The sequence below is a fragment of the Talpa occidentalis genome, unplaced genomic scaffold (assembly GCF_014898055.3).
Source record: "Talpa occidentalis isolate TD23 unplaced genomic scaffold, MPIMG_talOcc4v2.1 talOcc4.3, whole genome shotgun sequence".
NCBI lineage: Eukaryota > Metazoa > Chordata > Mammalia > Eulipotyphla > Talpidae > Talpa > Talpa occidentalis.
Genome location: NW_023603184.1, coordinates 13,063,020 through 13,081,177, shown reverse-complemented (window position 1 = coordinate 13,081,177; position 18,158 = coordinate 13,063,020). Strand labels below are relative to the sequence as shown.

Here is an 18,158-nt window from a genome sequence, read left to right as displayed (position 1 = left end):
CAGTACAAGGGGGCAGAAATCAATCTAACATTTGTGGCCTTGTTCAGAAAGCCCAAACATTTGTCTTTGATTTATATACAAATTTTGACCATCCATATGCCTTTAAGATATACCTTGTCTTGTTACTGGGATGATTTGTGTAGTCATTCAAAAAAAAAAAGATATTTTAAAAAATAGTGTAAAGATCAAACCACAAGGTACTACTTCATCATCCTTGATGGTGAAAATGTCTTGTGCAAACTTGAAATTCTAAATACTAAAGAAATATACTGACAGCTTCAACTACATACACGTTAAGAACTCTCAGTGGCAAAAAGCACTTTTTAAGACAAATGTCAAGTAGAAAGGGACATTATTTACAGTAAGTGACATGAGTTAATATTTTTATACATATTGAATATTTTTATAATATTTTTATACACATTGAAAACCAATCAGGAAAGGATGAATGCCCCACCAGGAAGGTAAGATCACAAACCAGTCATAGGGTGCAGGAAGAGGGAGAAAGACAGTCAAGATTGTAAAGAGAGGTTTCCCTCACTAGCAATCAAAGAAACACAGATTCAATGAGGTCATTTTTCACCAATCACTGGAAAGTATAAAAATGACTGACAGCGTCCAGGGCCAGCAAGCAGCACACTCTCACACTGCATTAGTGGGGACACAAGCCATGTGCTTTGCTGAATAGCAATGAAAACATCTGACGTTTTCAAATCGCCAATGCGCTTATCACGGCACTCAGAAAAACCACTTCTAGAAATGTACCCTCATCACACAGCCCTGCGGATGGGTTTTTACAAGAAAGGGTTCTCAGCGCCACCTAAGACATGCTTTAAATGCATAGCATGGTGGTGGGGTGGATGTATTGGAATGTACACAGCATGCTATTGTGCTGTTTAAAAACTGGTGGCAGAGATCTGTATTAAAATATATCACTTCCATGCTATGATGACCTATACAAATTAACCATTTATAATAGGAGTAGGACTAGGAGGGGACAGCTGTCTGACTGGAAGGATTAACTAAGAGGTGACTGTCAATGATCACCGGGTAATGTTCATGTTCTCCTTCAAAATTATATTCACTTTTGGAAATTTTTCAGAATGAGCAAATACCACACTCATATGCAAAACCAAAAATGAAACAAAACATGGTTGTTTCATCTATTGTGTTTCTTTTTTTGTTTTTCTTCGCTTAGCCTAAAATGATATTATAAGAATTTTTTTTCCAATACAGCTTTGATATCTCATAGGCATCTAAGACACTGGAATTAGGTAATAAAGAAGAAACCAACTCTCAGTCAATATTAAGTAAAAGCAACATCAGCCTGTTTTTCTCAAAATCAATGGGGCAGAATGGTCCATGAGAGGCTCCAACAGAGGTCAAAGGCTGGACTGAGTTCTAATCTCTTTAATGTACCATATCCCTGTAAAACTTCACTCTCCTACTTTTGAAAAATTGCTCCAATAGAGTGGTATTTTGCAATGCCATTTTTGAAATCACATGTGGGAGAATTTCTTAAGGAGAATAACATTTTCCTTTCAGAAAACATATAAAACTAAACTAATGTTCTATGTGGCAAATTAGGTGTGCAGATGAATCGTGTGCATTCATCTGGGAAATTTAATATAAACTTGTAAGTCCAATACTGTTGCCTACAGCAAAAGTTTCATAGGAAAGGTCAGAAGTTCCTAGAAGGAATAAAAAATACAAAGCATTCACCTCTTCCCACAACATACAGGTTAAAAATTCTCTCATTGAATCTTGTGATGGGAGTGTTTGGAAGGGGAAATAACCAACCACAAAGGAAGTGGCAAAGAGGGTAAAGGAGTGAGCAGAGAGAAAGAGAGGTGATTTCTTGTGTTCTCTACCTGGAAGCGGTACCCAGGGCAGTGATCCAAGCTTGGAAAATGCCAGCAAAAAAGGAGAAAGGGTTTTTCCTGGTCACTACAAAGTAAATCAAGGGGAGGAAGATGCCCCCATGGATGATGAGGCCCACAATCACCGTGATCATGTACATCCCCAGTTGCCTAGCAACCACTTCTAAGTCTTTGATTGCAATGATCTTCCCACAAATTAGGCAGGCGATACCCAGGGGAGAGTACCTGAAAAACATAAAAGAAAAAAAAGCATTGATGAGATGATTATAGAATTTAGAACTCAAATCCAGGCTCTCCAATGCAGCACACCCCAAGGAAAGCTCTTCACATCTCTGTACAAAGATATTTGCTGAAAGAGCACCCTGAGATTCAATAGATGCTCTATTTCACTTCAGACTAACTGCATGATCTAAAGTCTCCTCTATGGATCTGGCGGCCCCTGGTCTGACGAAAAAATCCAAAGGCAAACTTTGTTGCTAAGGCAACTTTTAGGAATAGCAGAGACAAGCTTTGCCTTCTCTTAGCTAAGCAGCAAGTGAGAGACAAACTGGTTATATCTTTGAGAATGTTGCTTGAAATCTTTGTTCCTTGAAATTAGGGGAAAAATTTGCGTTTCTCAGAAAGCTCATTAGACTTTTTAGACTTTTTCCCAGCTGTAAATTGGTGCTGGTAAATTTGATTTGGTTTTGCCTTGAAGGAAATATATTAAAATAATGAGAGAGCTTGAGAAATCAAGGAGTGGGGTGAGGATAACTGAGGGAGGAATAAAAGGAGGGAGAAAAAGAGAACGAGATTTCCCAAAACAAGAAAACCATCTGACTCAAGAGTCCATTTGGAGAAATGAGGTTTTGTTACTCTGAGTCTGAAGATATTTCTTTCCACACTCACTCTAACAATAATGCTGGCCACCCTTCACTGCATTTCAAGCAATATGGTGAGAGCAACACATGCATGGCCTCATTTAATTCTTACCACAACCCTAACATCTAGGTATCATGTTGGCAAATGAGGAAATTGAGGTTCAGAAAAGTGAAATAACTAGCCCAAGAGCATGAAACCAAAATGTAGGAGGAGAAATCCCTCAGGTCTGTGAAACTCCACAACTGGGATTTTTTTCCCCTACAAAGCCAAACCACTTCCCTTTAATGAGTAGTTGTAGCTCTTTGTAGATAAACAGTTAATTTGCCATCTACTACTGTCTTCACTCTTGAGTAAACTGACCATGTTCTCACTCATCTTGGGTGTATTTTTGCCCATTGGGTAACATCCTTATTTGTTGCCCAACCTGGTGGTTGTTGGTACATGAACTTGTTCAGCCTGTGACACTTTCTGATTGAAATGAAAATGTTTATGGGAAGTTGATACCTTACTAAGAATTAAGAAGATAGTTGAGAGAAAGATTGTGAGGTAAACAAAATCCCAGGGTGAGGCGCCTAGCTGGAGGAAATGGAGCTGGGTAAAGCAAAGAGACAGATGTGGTTGTTTTGCGGTTATACCTGGAGCAAGCCCTCCTGGATAACAAAAAGTTGTGAGGAGTAGATGAGTCTTATACATAATTCTGGAATTAGTCACTTCCCAGCTGCATGACACTGGTTAGTGATTTATTCCCACTTCACAGACATGCAAGTAGAGGCTTAGAGAGACCAACTCCAGCTGACCTTGGGGGGGTGGTGGCTGAGAGGGTCACATTTTGAATATGCATAAGTATGCAGTGTCAGGCCCTACAGGCCTGTCAGCGCATTTAGTTCTCTGACTCCTGTTGAAGGGAGCCCTGTATGTTCTGTTGTCGCATGGACCCCTTGCTGCCATCACCCATGCATCATGAGTCTAGTCTGAGTTAATGAGGCTTCCAAAACGCCTCACAGGCTATGCTACCCAACTGTGGATATTTTTATGAGCAAAATATTTTCTCAAGAAGAAATTTCTACTGAAAAAGAACTGATTTGTAACTGACACTAATTAGTTAAAACATTAGCATAGCTGTCTCTTCCCTGGGGAACATCTAGCCTATGACTCCACTTCTTCTTTCCCTGGGGGGAGGGCTGAACATTTGGGGACTGTTCCCCAGGCATTAGGGAGTCACGTCATTAAGCCCTTGGTTTTCCTGACATTTTACATTCTCCTGGTGTGCCTTGTCACATCTCATAGATCAGTGAACAATCTCAAGGGTGGGATCTTTGTACACTAGCATTGTAAATGACTGAGCAGAAGGCATCTTCTGATAAAATTAGCAAGCATTTATCTTCCTAAACCAAGCAATCAGTTCTTTCCCACACACCAATCACCATTTAAAGATGTCCAGAAAAACAAATATGAGCTGTTTGGGGTGTCAATCAATTTTCCCTTTCTTCTGGGTCAAGTAATGTGTGGAATGGAGAGAAAGTGTTTTCAAGACTCTTTGCCAAGGAAGCCTATGTATTGAGTCCCCCCAGGACTCAACAATTTGAGCATTAAGCCTAAATCTAACTTGAGCCCTAATCTTAACCCTACCTCCAAATCGCTAAGCTTACTGGAAAAAATATGAGCTTCACTGTAAATGGAAAGTATTATTCAAAAGCCAAAAGGTAAAGTTTGAGACTAAACAAAGATGGCAGATGGGGCCCTAGTCAACCCAAACACTTTGTGCTCCAGGATTAGGGTGAACATTAATTAGGAAAAAAAAGACTTTTTGTTCTATGATATCTTTAGGCTCATTACTTCATGTGCTACTGGAGTGTCTGAGTCACTGGGTTTCCATTAATGAATAATTTCACTGGAAATGACAGACCATAGAAAAGAAAAAGGCAAATGTCAGGGATCCAAGGTTACCACTCAAAGCTTCTGACAACTTCCAATCGAAAGCATAATCCAGAGTGCATAAACAGGCTGAGAGTTTCAGGGAGTGTTCTGAAGCCAAATGATGTCCAGAAACTTGTTGGACTAGATTCTAAATTAGAAGGAAATGATAAAGAATGAAAGGGAAGATATGGCTTCCATGCTGCCCATAGACTGATGTGTCCTCAGCTCTGGACACATTTTCAAAGTCACTGATTCAGCCAAGACTGGTCTATTAAGTCTTTTTCTGAATGTTGCATCCTCCATTCTTGCCTTTGCCCACTTGGTCCCTCAGTCTTCATCAGCCTAAGATTCCCACGAAGATACTATTTCCATGTCTTTTCTTTGCTTCACAAATGCAAACTTTGACAAAGAACTTAACATACCCAGAACTCAGTCAATATCTCTGCATTCATAGACACATGCCTAAGAATCACCTATCTGGTCACAATGAGGATTCCCTGAACTCATCACATATCTATGGAACTAGAATTTCCTGGGTGTAGTCTTGGGGCTTTTATATTGTACACAAGTTCCCCTGGTATTCTGATAGTTTTGGAATCCTGAGTTTCAAGGAACAAAACCTGATGTACAACTGAGGAAATGCACAAGTTACTTGATCAGCTTTGGCCATTTAAAACATTTACCTTAATAGCAATTTTTTCAAGGCCTTGGGTCTTAACCTACAAGAGCAATTAATTTGGAATTTTCAGGCACAGGATTGATGATGTGACAAATGCTTAGAGTGCAGATAAGTGGAGAGACCTTCTCAGTCCTGCCATAAATTTACTCTGGTTCTGTTCCAACAGCAATGCCAAGCTGTCATTTGGGAGGGATGCCCAGAGAATTCAGAATTAGAGGAACATGTCTATAAAGAGTTAAACACACACATCCCAAGAGCGGGTGTCAGGCCAGGAACTAACACAAATCTCCATGTTCCCCATTTTACTTAGAGAGGGGTTTTCTGGCTATCCAGGGAGTGATGTATATATACCAAGTGTTGTCATATATGGATTAGAAATTTTCATCAGAATAGAATTAACAGCAGTTCAAAGAGTTTCCCTTGTTCCAGGAGCTTCCCTTCACGAGTAAATAAAAACCCAACTTAGAGTGGCCAACAGGATCTTCCTTGTCCACTTCTCCAACCTCATCATCTTTCACCCCCCTTTCACCAATCAACCACACTCCAGCCACCCCACCTTCCTTATGACTCTCAAAACCCATCAGCAATACTTTCCTCCCCCTTGGGAAACACTCCTTTCTTCACTGAGTAGGCTCCTGCTCCTTCAGGTCTTTGTCAAAGGTCACTTCCCAGGTAGCCTCCCCTGGCCTCTTCTGTTGAAGTTTTTGGCTTCCCCCCATGCCCACATCACTCTATCCCACATCCCTGCTTTTGGATTCTGTAGCACTGGCTACTCTTTGTATTCTTATTTGCTTCCTTTTATTTTTTTCTCTCTCTCTCCTTTCACTAGAATACAAACTCTGTAAGGGCAGCAATCTTTCCATGTTTTATTCACCATTATATCACCAGCACCTAAAATTGTTATAGAGGGCCTCCCTGGTGGTGCAAGGGGTTAAGACGTAACCAATGAAGCTATCCACAGCCACTGTAGCATGAGTTCGATCCCCGGCCAGGGAGCAACCCACATGGCACAGCAGACCTCTCCTGACTTGCACGCTGCTCCCCTCAGCAGTGTATTTCAGTCAGTCTGCCTGTTCTGTTCCCCACTCTGTCTCTGGTGAACCCTCTCACCCCCCATGCCTCTAGCCTGTACCCCAGCTCTTGTATGCATAAATAATAAAGATTAAATAAACCTTTAAAAAAATAAAATTGTTATTGACACAGAAGTGGTGCTCAAAAAACATATACGGAGTGAAAGGAAGGATGGATGGAATGATGGGTGGATGGAAGGGTAGATGGATGAATCACAGTGGGTGGGTTAACGGAGAGATAATTGGAAGACTAGGAAAATATTTCTCTTCTCACTTTATGTTTCTATAGTGGTGAGATTATAAAATTTTTCCTTTTTTGCAAGTTTTTCAGATTAAAAATTTAGTACTTTGCAAAGGAAAGAAGATATGGAAATCACACTGAAATTAAGGTTCTTTCTTTTTCTTTTCTTCTCTTTCTGCTCATCTTTTGGTGAATCAGAGGACAATGCAGGCTTCGTAAAGGATTCATAAGCACGGTTTACAAAGGATATGGACTGAACTGATTATAATAATGGTAATCACAAATAATAATCCTGTGTGCTTCATTCCTAGCACACAGCAAATATTCCATGACTGTCATTCACAATTTTACTTAATTCTTACAGCAGCCCTAGGATGCCTGGATTCCATAGTTAATTCACTTGACAAATCGGGACATTTGGGTTTAGAGTGTATTAACTTGCCTAAATTTTCACAGTTGATAACAGGAAGATCCTAGATTCAATTCAGAATCAGTAGAAGTTGATTTGAACCCTCTTTCCCTAAAACTATTACTGCAGCAACGCTAGACAAGCTAAGATTGGGCTTAGTTTTCTCATCTAGAAAATGGAGATAACAAAGTCCCTATTTTTGTGAGCTACTGTAAAGAAAAAATGAGTTAATGCACGTAAAATACTTGGAATAGGGCCTCCCCGGTGGTGCAGCAGTTGAGCGCTGGGTTGCGAAGCTGCCCGCAGCCTCTGCGGTGCTGGTTCGATCCCCGGCTGCTCCCCGGCCACCGGAGGAGGGTCCCACATGGCGCGCAGACCTCTCCTGCCGCCCGCTGCTCCCCTCAGCAGTGTACTTGGTCAGTCTGCCTGCTCTGCTCCCCGCTCTGGCTCTGGTGAATTCTCTCACCCTCCCGCGCTTCTGACTGTACCCAGTGCATGTATAAACAAAACAAACAAACAAATAAATAAATAAATAAAATGCCTCTATTAAAAAAAAATAAAATAAAATACTTGGAATAGTATTAAGCACATGGGAGGATTTTGGTAAATCTTATGATTTAATGAGAATTAAAATAATAATTATAAAATGTACAGTATAGAATAATAAAATGTACAGTATAGAAACTGAAATGGTAATGAGCATAAAGCAAGAATTTAAGGGGGCCTCCCTGTTGGTGCAGTGGGTTGAGCGCAGTGCTGTGAAGCTGTCTGCAGACTTTGCAGCGTGGGTTCGATTCCTGGCCGGCCAGGGAGATTCCCACATGGGGTGGCAGACCTCTCCTGTCTCACCTGATGCTCCCCTCAGCAGTGCTTTCAGTCCATCTGCCTGTTCTGTTCCCCGTTCTGTCTCTGGTGAATCTTCTCACCCTCCCACGCCTCTGGCTGTACCCCAGATCTTGTATAAAAATAAATAAATCTTTTAAAATAAGAATTTAATAATTCTTCAGTTATATTTTAATAACAATTATTAAAGTAATAATAACCTCAATGTTTTGTTTTGCTATTGTTGCTGTTTTTACTATCACAGAGAGAAGAATCCAAAAAAACTAATTATGATAGTTAAGCTTCGTGGGGTCAGTAAAGAGTGCTTGGCTGTTTTATCCAGAGAATATTCTGGATAAAACATCATGAAATGTTAATGCTGACAAAGCAGCCAAAGAATGAAGGAAACGTGTAGTCTTGGTCTCTCGTGTCTCTAATACCCTTCTGGCTGTTTCTCTCCATGAGGCAACTGAACTGCTCTCAGAAGCCATCCCATAGATCTTATTCCTGACTCAAAATTGCTCTTCATCTCCTGGGATACAGTGTTAAATCTTTAGGAATTTTGGTTTCAGTGAAGCGGGAACTTTTGATTCACACCACCCTCCATCCCCGGGGAGATGGGAGGCTACTCTTCTAGCCTATAATTCATCTAATTCTACATGATTTCCTTTCTTTCAAAGGTGCAGTGGAAATGACATTGGTATGAATGAAGGAATGAATTTTTATACATTACTCATATTATTGGCTTCATTATACAGAAATATGAATTGCACATTTAGAACAAGGATGGTCACTCTGTTAGAAATTCTAGGAAACAAAAGCAGGTCCTAATATTTAGTAGAAAAAGGCCTGTTCTGCTTTATGTATTATTATGTATTAAACACACAGTAGGCTCAGAATGGATCTAAAAGGCTTTAAATTTTTTTTACACCATGACCTTGAGTTTACTTTAAATCTTCATGCAAAACACATATTAAGAAATCCAGTGTTGTCTGGGAATGAAGAACCAGTACAATAATCAAAAAGACACATTACTGTACTTGCATTTTGTATTTTAAAAGTACAATAAGGGGCCTCCCAGGTGGCGTGAGGGGTTAAGACAAAACCTATGAAGATATCCTCAGCCACTGCAGCACGAGTCCGACCCCCAGCCAGGGAGGAGACACACATGGCGTAGAAGTCCTCTCCTGCTTTGCGCACTGCTCCCCTCAGCAGTGTATTTCAGTAGATCCACCTGTTCTGCTCCCCACTCTGTCTCTGGTGAATCCTCTCACCCCCTGCACCTCTGGCCTGTACCCCAGGTCTTGTATGTATAAATAAATCTTATAAAAAATTAAAAGTATAATAAGCCAGGATGCAAACAAGCCAGTCCATTAAGAGGAACGTTTTCCTCATCGAGACCCTGGACCCTTCAGCTAGTTCACTCATTCCTGAAGTCTTAGTGAGAATCGACAACAGTCACATCACCATGTTTGTCTTTAGAGATATGAAAAATATGTCAAGAGTGGATTTTCGCCCTTCTAATGTGGGGGTGGGGCCCAGGGGAGGAAGAGAGAAGGTGGAAACCACTGGAAGGCACTACACAGATGTGGAAGAGGATCCAAGAAGGATTCAGGGAGAAAGTGCGGAGGACAGACGCATGCAGAGACAGAGAACTTGTGCCCCAGAAGAGCTCTGACAAAATGAACACAGATGAGGTTTGGTCTAATAAAGGTAGGCACACATGACCATCATGGGGGTCCAACAAATACATGTTCTGATTATAGGTACTGGATACTAAAAGGTTCTGGACTGAAGGTGGTTGAGCTTCCTTGATGGAATCATCCTTCACTCATGTTCTCCTGGATTTCAGAACCACTGACCTTAAACACACACGAAATGCAGAGGAGACATTGCCTAGATGATTCAAGTAAAAAAGCCCACCCACTAATGCATCAAGAATTTTTATGTCAATAGGAACTTCAGCTCTCCCTCTCTCTAGCTTTGTCATCTTAGGTAAGTTGATTCACCTCAGTGAGCTTTCATTACCTTTTCTGTAAAGATCTTTATCTGCACAAGTCAGGAATAATAATACCATCTTATTGGAAGGAGTAACTCTAATGGATAGTAAGGCCCCTCAAGGTTCTTGGCAGATAAAAAGCAGCAAATCACATTTTTATTATTATCATGATCACAATATTGTTAAAGACTCAAGATTTAATGTCTCTGGAACACAGTTTTCTCTTGATTTCCAAGTGTATTTACAATTCCAATCCACCCTCTGTGATTTCATTTTTGCTCATGTGGCCTGTGAGCTGCCTTTCTTCCCTTCTATGTGAGTCCTCCCCCTACCCCCTACCGCCACTCTGTGGTTATTGCTGTCTGTGTGGCACCAGAACATTGGAGCAATTGTCTTTCCACATGGCCCAGGTCGCGACAGCTCCCTGGTCTGTTGGCTCATCTTAGTGCTCCTGAAACTACTCAGTTTCAGTACTCCTCGTTGGTTTTTCCAATCTCTCTCTCTATGTCTCCCCTTGCCTCTACACCTTCCTCGCCAGGATAAGGAATCAGGGAATATGAAAAAAAAAATTTTTTATACATAAAAGAACTGGGGTGTAGGCCAGAGGTGTGTGCGTAGGGTGATGAGAGGATTCACCAGACACAGAGTGGGAAGCAGAACAGGCAGATCTATTGAAATACACTGCTGAGGGGAGCAGTGGGTGAGTCAGGAGAGGTCTGCTGCACCATGAGGGTAGCTCCCTGACCGGGGGTTGAACTTGTGCTGCAGTGGCTGCAGATAGCGTCATAGTGCTGAGACTTAACCCTTTGTGCCACCAGAGAGGCCCTGGAATCAAGAAAGTTTTTATATAAAGAGAAACTTCATATATTTTAGGATTTGTGTGCTACACACATGGTCTCAGTCACAACTACTCAACTCTGCTGCTTAGCACAAATCAAGCCTACACAGTGCATGAACAAATGAATGTGGCTATGTTCCAATAAGACTTAACTGATGGACACTCAATGTGAATTACATATAGTGTTCATGTGTTGTGAGCTTTTTCTTCTTTTGATTTTATTTCAGCAAAATAAAAATAGAAAACCCATTCTTAACTCACAGGTCATGCAAAACAGATGGCAGATAGGATGTGACCTGTAGGTCATAGTTTTCCAAACATTTCTAGGAGTTCCAAAAAAAGAGGTGCTCATCCCTCTCTCGAACTCCTTCTGAGAACCCTCTGGTCCACACTTACGCACTCTTTCTTGCTGGCAGGTCTCATGGAGACCCCAGGACGTTCTGACTCCCCACCACTACAGAGGCAGAACAAGTGTCCACTTACCACATGATCATGATCACTAACTTCATTACGATCTCATTCAAGATGTTGAAGAATTCGACCATGAGCTTGGCCTGGTCTCCCATCTTCCCCATGGCGATGCCAAAAGCAATGAAAAACCCTATCAGACCTGTTGGGTGAATCACATCATACAGGACAATTTAAAAAGTCTGTTTCTTCTTCCTCGTTCTTTCCCATTCCCAACATCTGGAGTCACAGTGTCAATGCCTGTTACCCTCTGAATTTGGAATTAAAAGATAAAAACATTATATTTCACACTGAAAGTAACTTCACCCTGGAAAATTATGGCTTTCCTTAACATTTTCCACATGAACAAGTTGAACTGTAAACAGTGTTAGTTCCTTGAAGAAAATGAATTCATTTTCATTCCACATTAAAAAGCACGCTCTTTGTTTTCCCTCCTCACTTATGAAGTCATGTATAAACAGATTCCAACAGTACATAGATGAGCAAAGAAAGGCTTGTTGGGACTTGGGGATTATCCTGCAGACTTTAGAGCCAATGTTGGAATAGCAGAATCCAATTAGCCCATAGAGTCTGCCAGAATTCTGTCTATATTGGTTGGGTATTGTCCCAAATTAACGCATGGCTGGTGTGTTTCACTGTAGGAAAATCTTAAACAAAAAAAAAAAAATGTTTTTTATTGCTATGTGCCTAAATTGAAAGGGAGAGAAATGTCAAAAATCCAGATGGAAAGGCATAAAAAATCCAAAACAGTTGGGAAACCCCAATTGACCCAATTCATTTGAATTTAACCTGTGATTTGTTAATTCATCCTAATTCTTTTCAGTGTCAAATTAGTTAAATGCTTTCTTTTTTCTTTGAATTTTTTCAGGATCATAAAAATAGAACATTTGCTTCTTCCTACTTCCTTAGTTGGTCCTCTTCTCCCTTCACTGGACATCACTTAACTTCCATCTAAGTCCAGCCCCATGCCAGCCTCCAGGGTCAACCCTAAGTTCAGGGAGGAAATATTTAAGGAGCTCTGTACCCATCTCTTGATGTCAGCATCAAATTGTAGCAAGTCCTGGACCAACTGCAATACTCAGCCTTGGGTCTTATTTGTGTGTTGGCTTTTTCCTCATTCTCTGTACCTGAGTCTCTGTCCCGGGGACTTACCCTATACTCTAGTTCCTCTGAGACTGGGACTGCACTTTTCTCTCCCGGGAAGATTCTCTCCTTGTACCACTTCTTTCCACCCTTCCCCTCAGTGACCACCCCCTTGGCCTAGAATCTCACCAAGACTTGCCCAGGGACTGGGGAAAATCCCATGCCTAACAGATGGCTGCTTACTGCCTAGGGTCCTCTGGATTTCTGATTATCCATCATCATGCATCTCCCAGACTCTACCGCCCACTGATTATTGGCAATCTTGGGGCTCCAATTCTAACCAAAAGTATAACCAATTCTAACTATCAATCAACATTGCTGTCCCCTTGGCTACAGTACCTTGTTCACCTATTTGACTTGTTTTTTAAAGTGCAGTATAGGCCAGTCTCTCTTCCTTCTCTCCCACTTTGTCCCCATACCTATCCTGTCTCAATTTGTGTGATGAGAAATAATATGTGAACATTCTGGCTGAGAAGAGCTAGCATTATTTGATTCATTCACTTTGGAAATTTTAAGAGAAAATACACAAAATCTCAATGTCTCAAAGAACTGGAATAAGAAAGTTCCATTTACAGGATCAGCAGGAACTGACCATATCTATGAGGACAGAGGGAGATTTAAAGGTGCAACCAACTGGGGGTGAGGGTAGAGCCCAGAAGTTGATCTGGAGGTTTTCTCAGGGGAGAAATGAGCCTTAAAGAAGGTCAGAGTGAACCAAGGCGTTCTCTTCACTTGAAACAATGTTTGATCCTTGGGACTTTCCAAAGCCAAAACCAAATAATAAAAAATTCCACCATCTCCAGACTTTGGAAGACATGGAAAGAACCTTATTTTAATCATAATTTCTAAATGGGAAGTTTTTCAACAGTTTTAACTTCCCTTGGCTTTCCAGAGTCTAATCTGCACTTGGAAACCTACATCTAGCTTGTCATTTCCCTCTGCAAACATTGCCTTTTGAACTCACTCACTGGAACCGGGGTGTTCCATTTCAACAAAGCTCTCTTAGACTTGGTCACTGGGATTGAGAGAGTGGTGAGTTATGTTGAAACTCCTTGTTAGAGCCAAAGGTCACGTGACTTCCCAGAATCCACCAAGACTCTGGAAACAACCACAGAAGTCTACTGAATGATTCACCCCAAGCCTCATTACTCAACTTCCTCCAGAGTGTGTAGAAGACAGTGAGACCTCTTGGACCATGGGGATTGTATCTTTCAGCTATGACCTGCCAGAAGGGACCACGGAGAACTGGGAAGATCCTGAAAGGGTCCCAGATATCTGGGCAGTGGGAGTGTTACTTGGTTAATTTCCCTTGGACTTAACCATACTGGTGGAAGCTGAGGTTATTTGCAAACCCTTCTCAGAGGCTATCTTCTACTTCTCCTTTCTCTTTCCACCTCTCATGTCCCACTGATTGTCAACAGTTTACTGATGCGCTATTGCCTGGCAACCTAGACTGGTATCTCCTCCCTTACTCTCACTTACCCAGCCTACTTCCCGCCAGGCCTAGCACACAAAGGAGTCCTCACCTCACTGAGGCCTTCACTTTTCCGTGACTGGGCAATCCTGCACCCTCCACCTCTTCCCCCCACTATTCTGAGTAAGGAGTAAGGTTACCAAATTTAGCATAAACAAAGAAATAGGGCACCCAATTAAATTTTGAATATCAGATAAGCAATTAATACAATAGCTTTGTTTTAGTAAAAGTATTTCCCAGGAAATATTTGAGACCTACTTACACTAGAAAAGTTATTTCTTGTTTATCTAAAATTGACATTTAACCAGGTATCCTCTATTTTATCCAACAACCCTAGCAAGGACACAGAGAATTTGATTTGATTTCCTGGATGACAAAGTGGAAGGACCGCTGAGCTCACCCATTTATAAACAGATCTCACTCAAATTATCAGAAATCCTGAGTGCAAAGATGAGCACATTTCTCATACCTGATTGCTCATTTTTTTCAGCCTTATGACCAAATGTTCCTATTTCTTGTCTTGTGGATAACCTTTTAATGGTGGCTAGGCATTATGGTGGGTAGTAGACCCAGTGGTGGATGGGGAGTAAACTCGACTCACCCACAAGATGGGAGTCTCAGCTGGGGGCCAGGGAAGTGTTTTTTATTGATCCCTTCAGCTCTCTACCCACCTGCCAACTTTTCTTAATGCGAGTAATCCACATGGATGGCACACATGGCCTGCGTGACTGTCTCTACCTGTACGATCTCATTAAATCCTCTTAACAATCTACAAAATAAATGCCAGTCCCAGCCCCACTTGCCAAATGAGGCTCAGAAAAGTGGAGCAACTAGGCCATGGTCAGATAACCAGTGGATTAGTCAAACCTGGCCTGTCTAACTGCCTGTCCAATTGCCTTGGGAATACCCTCCCAGAAAAAGGCTACAGGCCAGGGGAGAGGGCTCACTGGATCCCTGGAAAGGTAAACAAGATAATTCCCTTTGATGAGCAACTTTGGGCACCACAGTCAACACTCTCTATGCCTGACAACACTACATTTGTTTATGGACTTGGAAATCTGGGGTGGAACATCTTCCACGCTTAGCAAGGCACTGATAGAGAAAGATAACATCAAAAAATATTAAAGAAATGAGAAAATTGAATGTGCAACCTAATGAAATGGCAAGTCAGGGAGAGTGATGACTTGCAAACATCACAGAAATTCAGAAAATGCAGCCAGGGGGTGTTAGCCCCCTCTCTTTCCCCAGAACCAACCTCCAGTCACCACATCCCCTCCTGCTCCCTCTTCTGCCCATCTCCCTCTTCCTCACTCTGATCTGCTAGCCCCAGTGACACTTAACTTGCTCCCCAGAGGAATCCGCCTGCTCCACTTGCAGGCCAGCAAAGTCACTGGTCTTCTGAGAGGGGTCCTGGGGTCCTGACCAGCAAGAAAGGCTGGGAGCAGAGGCTCCTCCCCAGGAAGAGGAATACCAGGGCACCTACCTAAGACATTCATGCCATCCTTGAACTCCAGGCCCTTCTTGAGAACCACTTTCGTTTCCTCAGGTGCCTCCGTCACAGTCTCGTTCAGCAGGGAGACCACAGCGTTGGTTGCATTGCCCTCATCGGTCGGAGGAGCCACCAGCACTCTCTTGGTCACTGTTTGAATCTAATGGTGCAAAGGCAAAGACATAAATATGAAGTTGAGACTCGAATGTCACCAAAGGCCTGACTGTTCACATATTTTAATGTTCCCAATGATGTTAAAAATCATTAAGAAGTGCCAAAGAGAGGTGATGAAAATTGGGGAATGTTTTTTATGTTTGTGTTTGACAAAGTGGTGTTTTATTACACAAAAGCTACGGTACAATTGTCCCCATCAAATGATAATCAAATGATTGAGAATGTTCATTGGAAATGTCCTACAAGCAGTGTGACCCAGGCACCAGCTTCAAACTGGGATATGGCTCTCTGTCTCCTTCCTTCCCGTGACTTCAGCTCTGTACCTTGGAGACACTCTCAAATTCCCAACTTGGGTGTGCTTCATAAGTGTGACACCCATTTGGGTGATGCTCCTGGCCCCTGGCTCTGGAACTGGCCAATAATAGGATGACCAGGGTTTTGTTTGGCACCAGGTCAGCACCACACCATCCCTCTCTTTTATTCCTCTCTGCCTGGAAAGAATCTTCAGACTAACTTATCTGGGCACTTTCCAGAGTCAGGTACTTCTGGAACTTCTGCCTGGGTGCCAGATGTGCCAGCTACCAGCAGCCACCACAGCAGGAATTTGGGTCACATTTTAAATCTAGATGCAAGGTGGGAAGACACCTATTCCTTCCGGGCAATGATGCCAAACCTCACACAATGTTTGCCAAGCATCTCTGTGCAAATGGCCTCTCAGGAACCTCCCATGTTATTCCTCGACATCTGTGGCAGCCATTCTATTTTTAAAGGTGCCAGGCACCCTGCATGCAGACTGCTGCGAAAACTCACATATAAGCCCTGAGAAACACTACCCCCAAAGGCATTAAAATAGAACTCATGCAGAATCCTAGAATGTCAGCACCCGTGTGTAGTAGGGAACAGATGGCTGAAGCTTGAATAGACATGGAAGAGGAAGCATGGAGAAGTCAAGTGACTTACAAGATGTCAAAGAGTTATCGGCAGAGCTGGGCTTCAACTCAGATGACCTGCCCCTAAAATCTCTCCCCTTTTGTGCTGCATGATAAATGATATGGACCCAATACTACTGCTGTGGACCCAAGTAAGCACTGCTGAACTGACCAGCTATCTGACACAGGGAAGAAGAGAACACAACATTCTCTGAGATGAGCCAGGATGCCCTCTACCCCAGCCTGCTCGTGTGCACTTGTGCAAGGGGGAGAAGCAGCTTGGGCTGGATGTGTGGGATGAGACAGGCAGCTCATAGGCCCCTTGGCCTGGGCAACCTTGGCATAAAAAGAGATTGCCAGAGCGATCAGAAGGGAGCAACAAAGCCATGCTCCCAGGAAAGAAGTGGGGACCTGAAATGGACTGTAGACTCACCCTGAAATTGCTAAAGAAGCCAAGGCTTGAGTTCACAGGGGTGATGGTCACGGACCTAATAAATGTTGGTTTGAAGGATCAGGTAAGAGACCTGATTTGGGGGTACCTAGGAATACAGACTTGTCCTGTAAAGAACCTGTTACTGAAGTTTATTCTCCTGTGATTTCCTGGAAATATCTGAAAGAGGCTGCTTGGTACTCTAGTTTCTTTTGAAATGGACTAAAGGGAACTAAACCAGGCTCGGGATTAAACAACAGGCCAGGGAATGCTAGGGGTTAACTCAGTAGCCCCACTCAGCAGAATCATCTGTTTTTAAAAATCACCAGTTTTTAAAAATAGATATGCCTGCATGTAGTTGGTAGAGTATATATTGTTGCAAACTTCGGTAGGGGCATTTTGCAATATTCAGTAAGTTTAGATTCTCAAGTTTTTTGGCAAGACATTTTAGCTGCTAGGAGGTTTATTGTCTAGAAATACTAGGAAATTATTTAAAAGGAAAAGAAAGATGGTGATACTAAAACACTTATAAATGAAAAATCAAACTACAAAAAAGTATGTATAATTCAGGACCACTTGGGTACAACTTTTTTTAAAGATTATGCACATGTGCATTATATATTTATGGAAACAAAATCCTCAACAAGAACAACTCTAGGGAAGGACAGTGGAGACTTGAAGTTTTATTTTATATGCATCCATGCTATTTAAACGTCTCCTGATGCCCCTGTCTTACTTCCACAATTTGACAAATAACCAATCCTTGGATGCACCCTGGAAATTGTGATTCTGTAGAGTATGTGTATTTTTCTTTTTTTCTTTTTTTTAAGATTTATTTATTTATATAAGCACTGGTTACAGTCCGAAGCGCGGGAGGGTGAGAGAATTCACCAGAGTTAGAGGGGAGAGCAGAGCAGGCAGACTGACGGAGTACACTGCTGAGGGGAGCAGCGGGTGGTAGGAGAGGTCTGCGCACCATATGGGACCCTCACCCGGTGGACGGGGATCGAACGGGTGCTGCAGAGCCTGCGGGCAGCTTCGCAACCCAGCACTCAACCACTGCGCCACGGGGGAGGCCCACTATGTATATTTTTAAATATACCCAGGTAGTTTGGCTACAGCACCAAGGGTTGAGGACAACTGAGTACTCTGGAGGGTTGTAGACAAGGGTGGTAAAAATGTGTCCTTGCCTAATGCAAAGACCAGAACTAAAAAAATATTAATGAGATTTTTAAAAAGGGGGTGGGGATATAGGTATGGGAAAGATAACAAAACAAACCCACAACTCCAATCCCAAGACCGTCCCAGATATATAACCCATCGACAGAGATCATT

At 42.2% G+C, this 18,158-nt stretch overlaps 1 protein-coding gene across 1 annotated transcript in view; it reads right to left on the bottom strand.

Annotated features, from left to right (window-relative positions):
• SLC1A2 (solute carrier family 1 member 2) overlaps window positions 1-18,158 on the bottom strand; it is a 139,049-nt gene that overhangs the window by 29,636 nt on the left and 91,255 nt on the right. The window contains exons 5-7 of the mRNA XM_037522462.2: window positions 15,285-15,450; window positions 11,200-11,326; window positions 1,872-2,105 (exon numbers count right to left, since the gene is read on the bottom strand). Coding sequence (XP_037378359.1) covers window positions 1,872-2,105; window positions 11,200-11,326; window positions 15,285-15,450 — 527 coding nt within the window. The remainder of the gene's footprint in view (window positions 1-1,871; window positions 2,106-11,199; window positions 11,327-15,284; window positions 15,451-18,158) is intronic.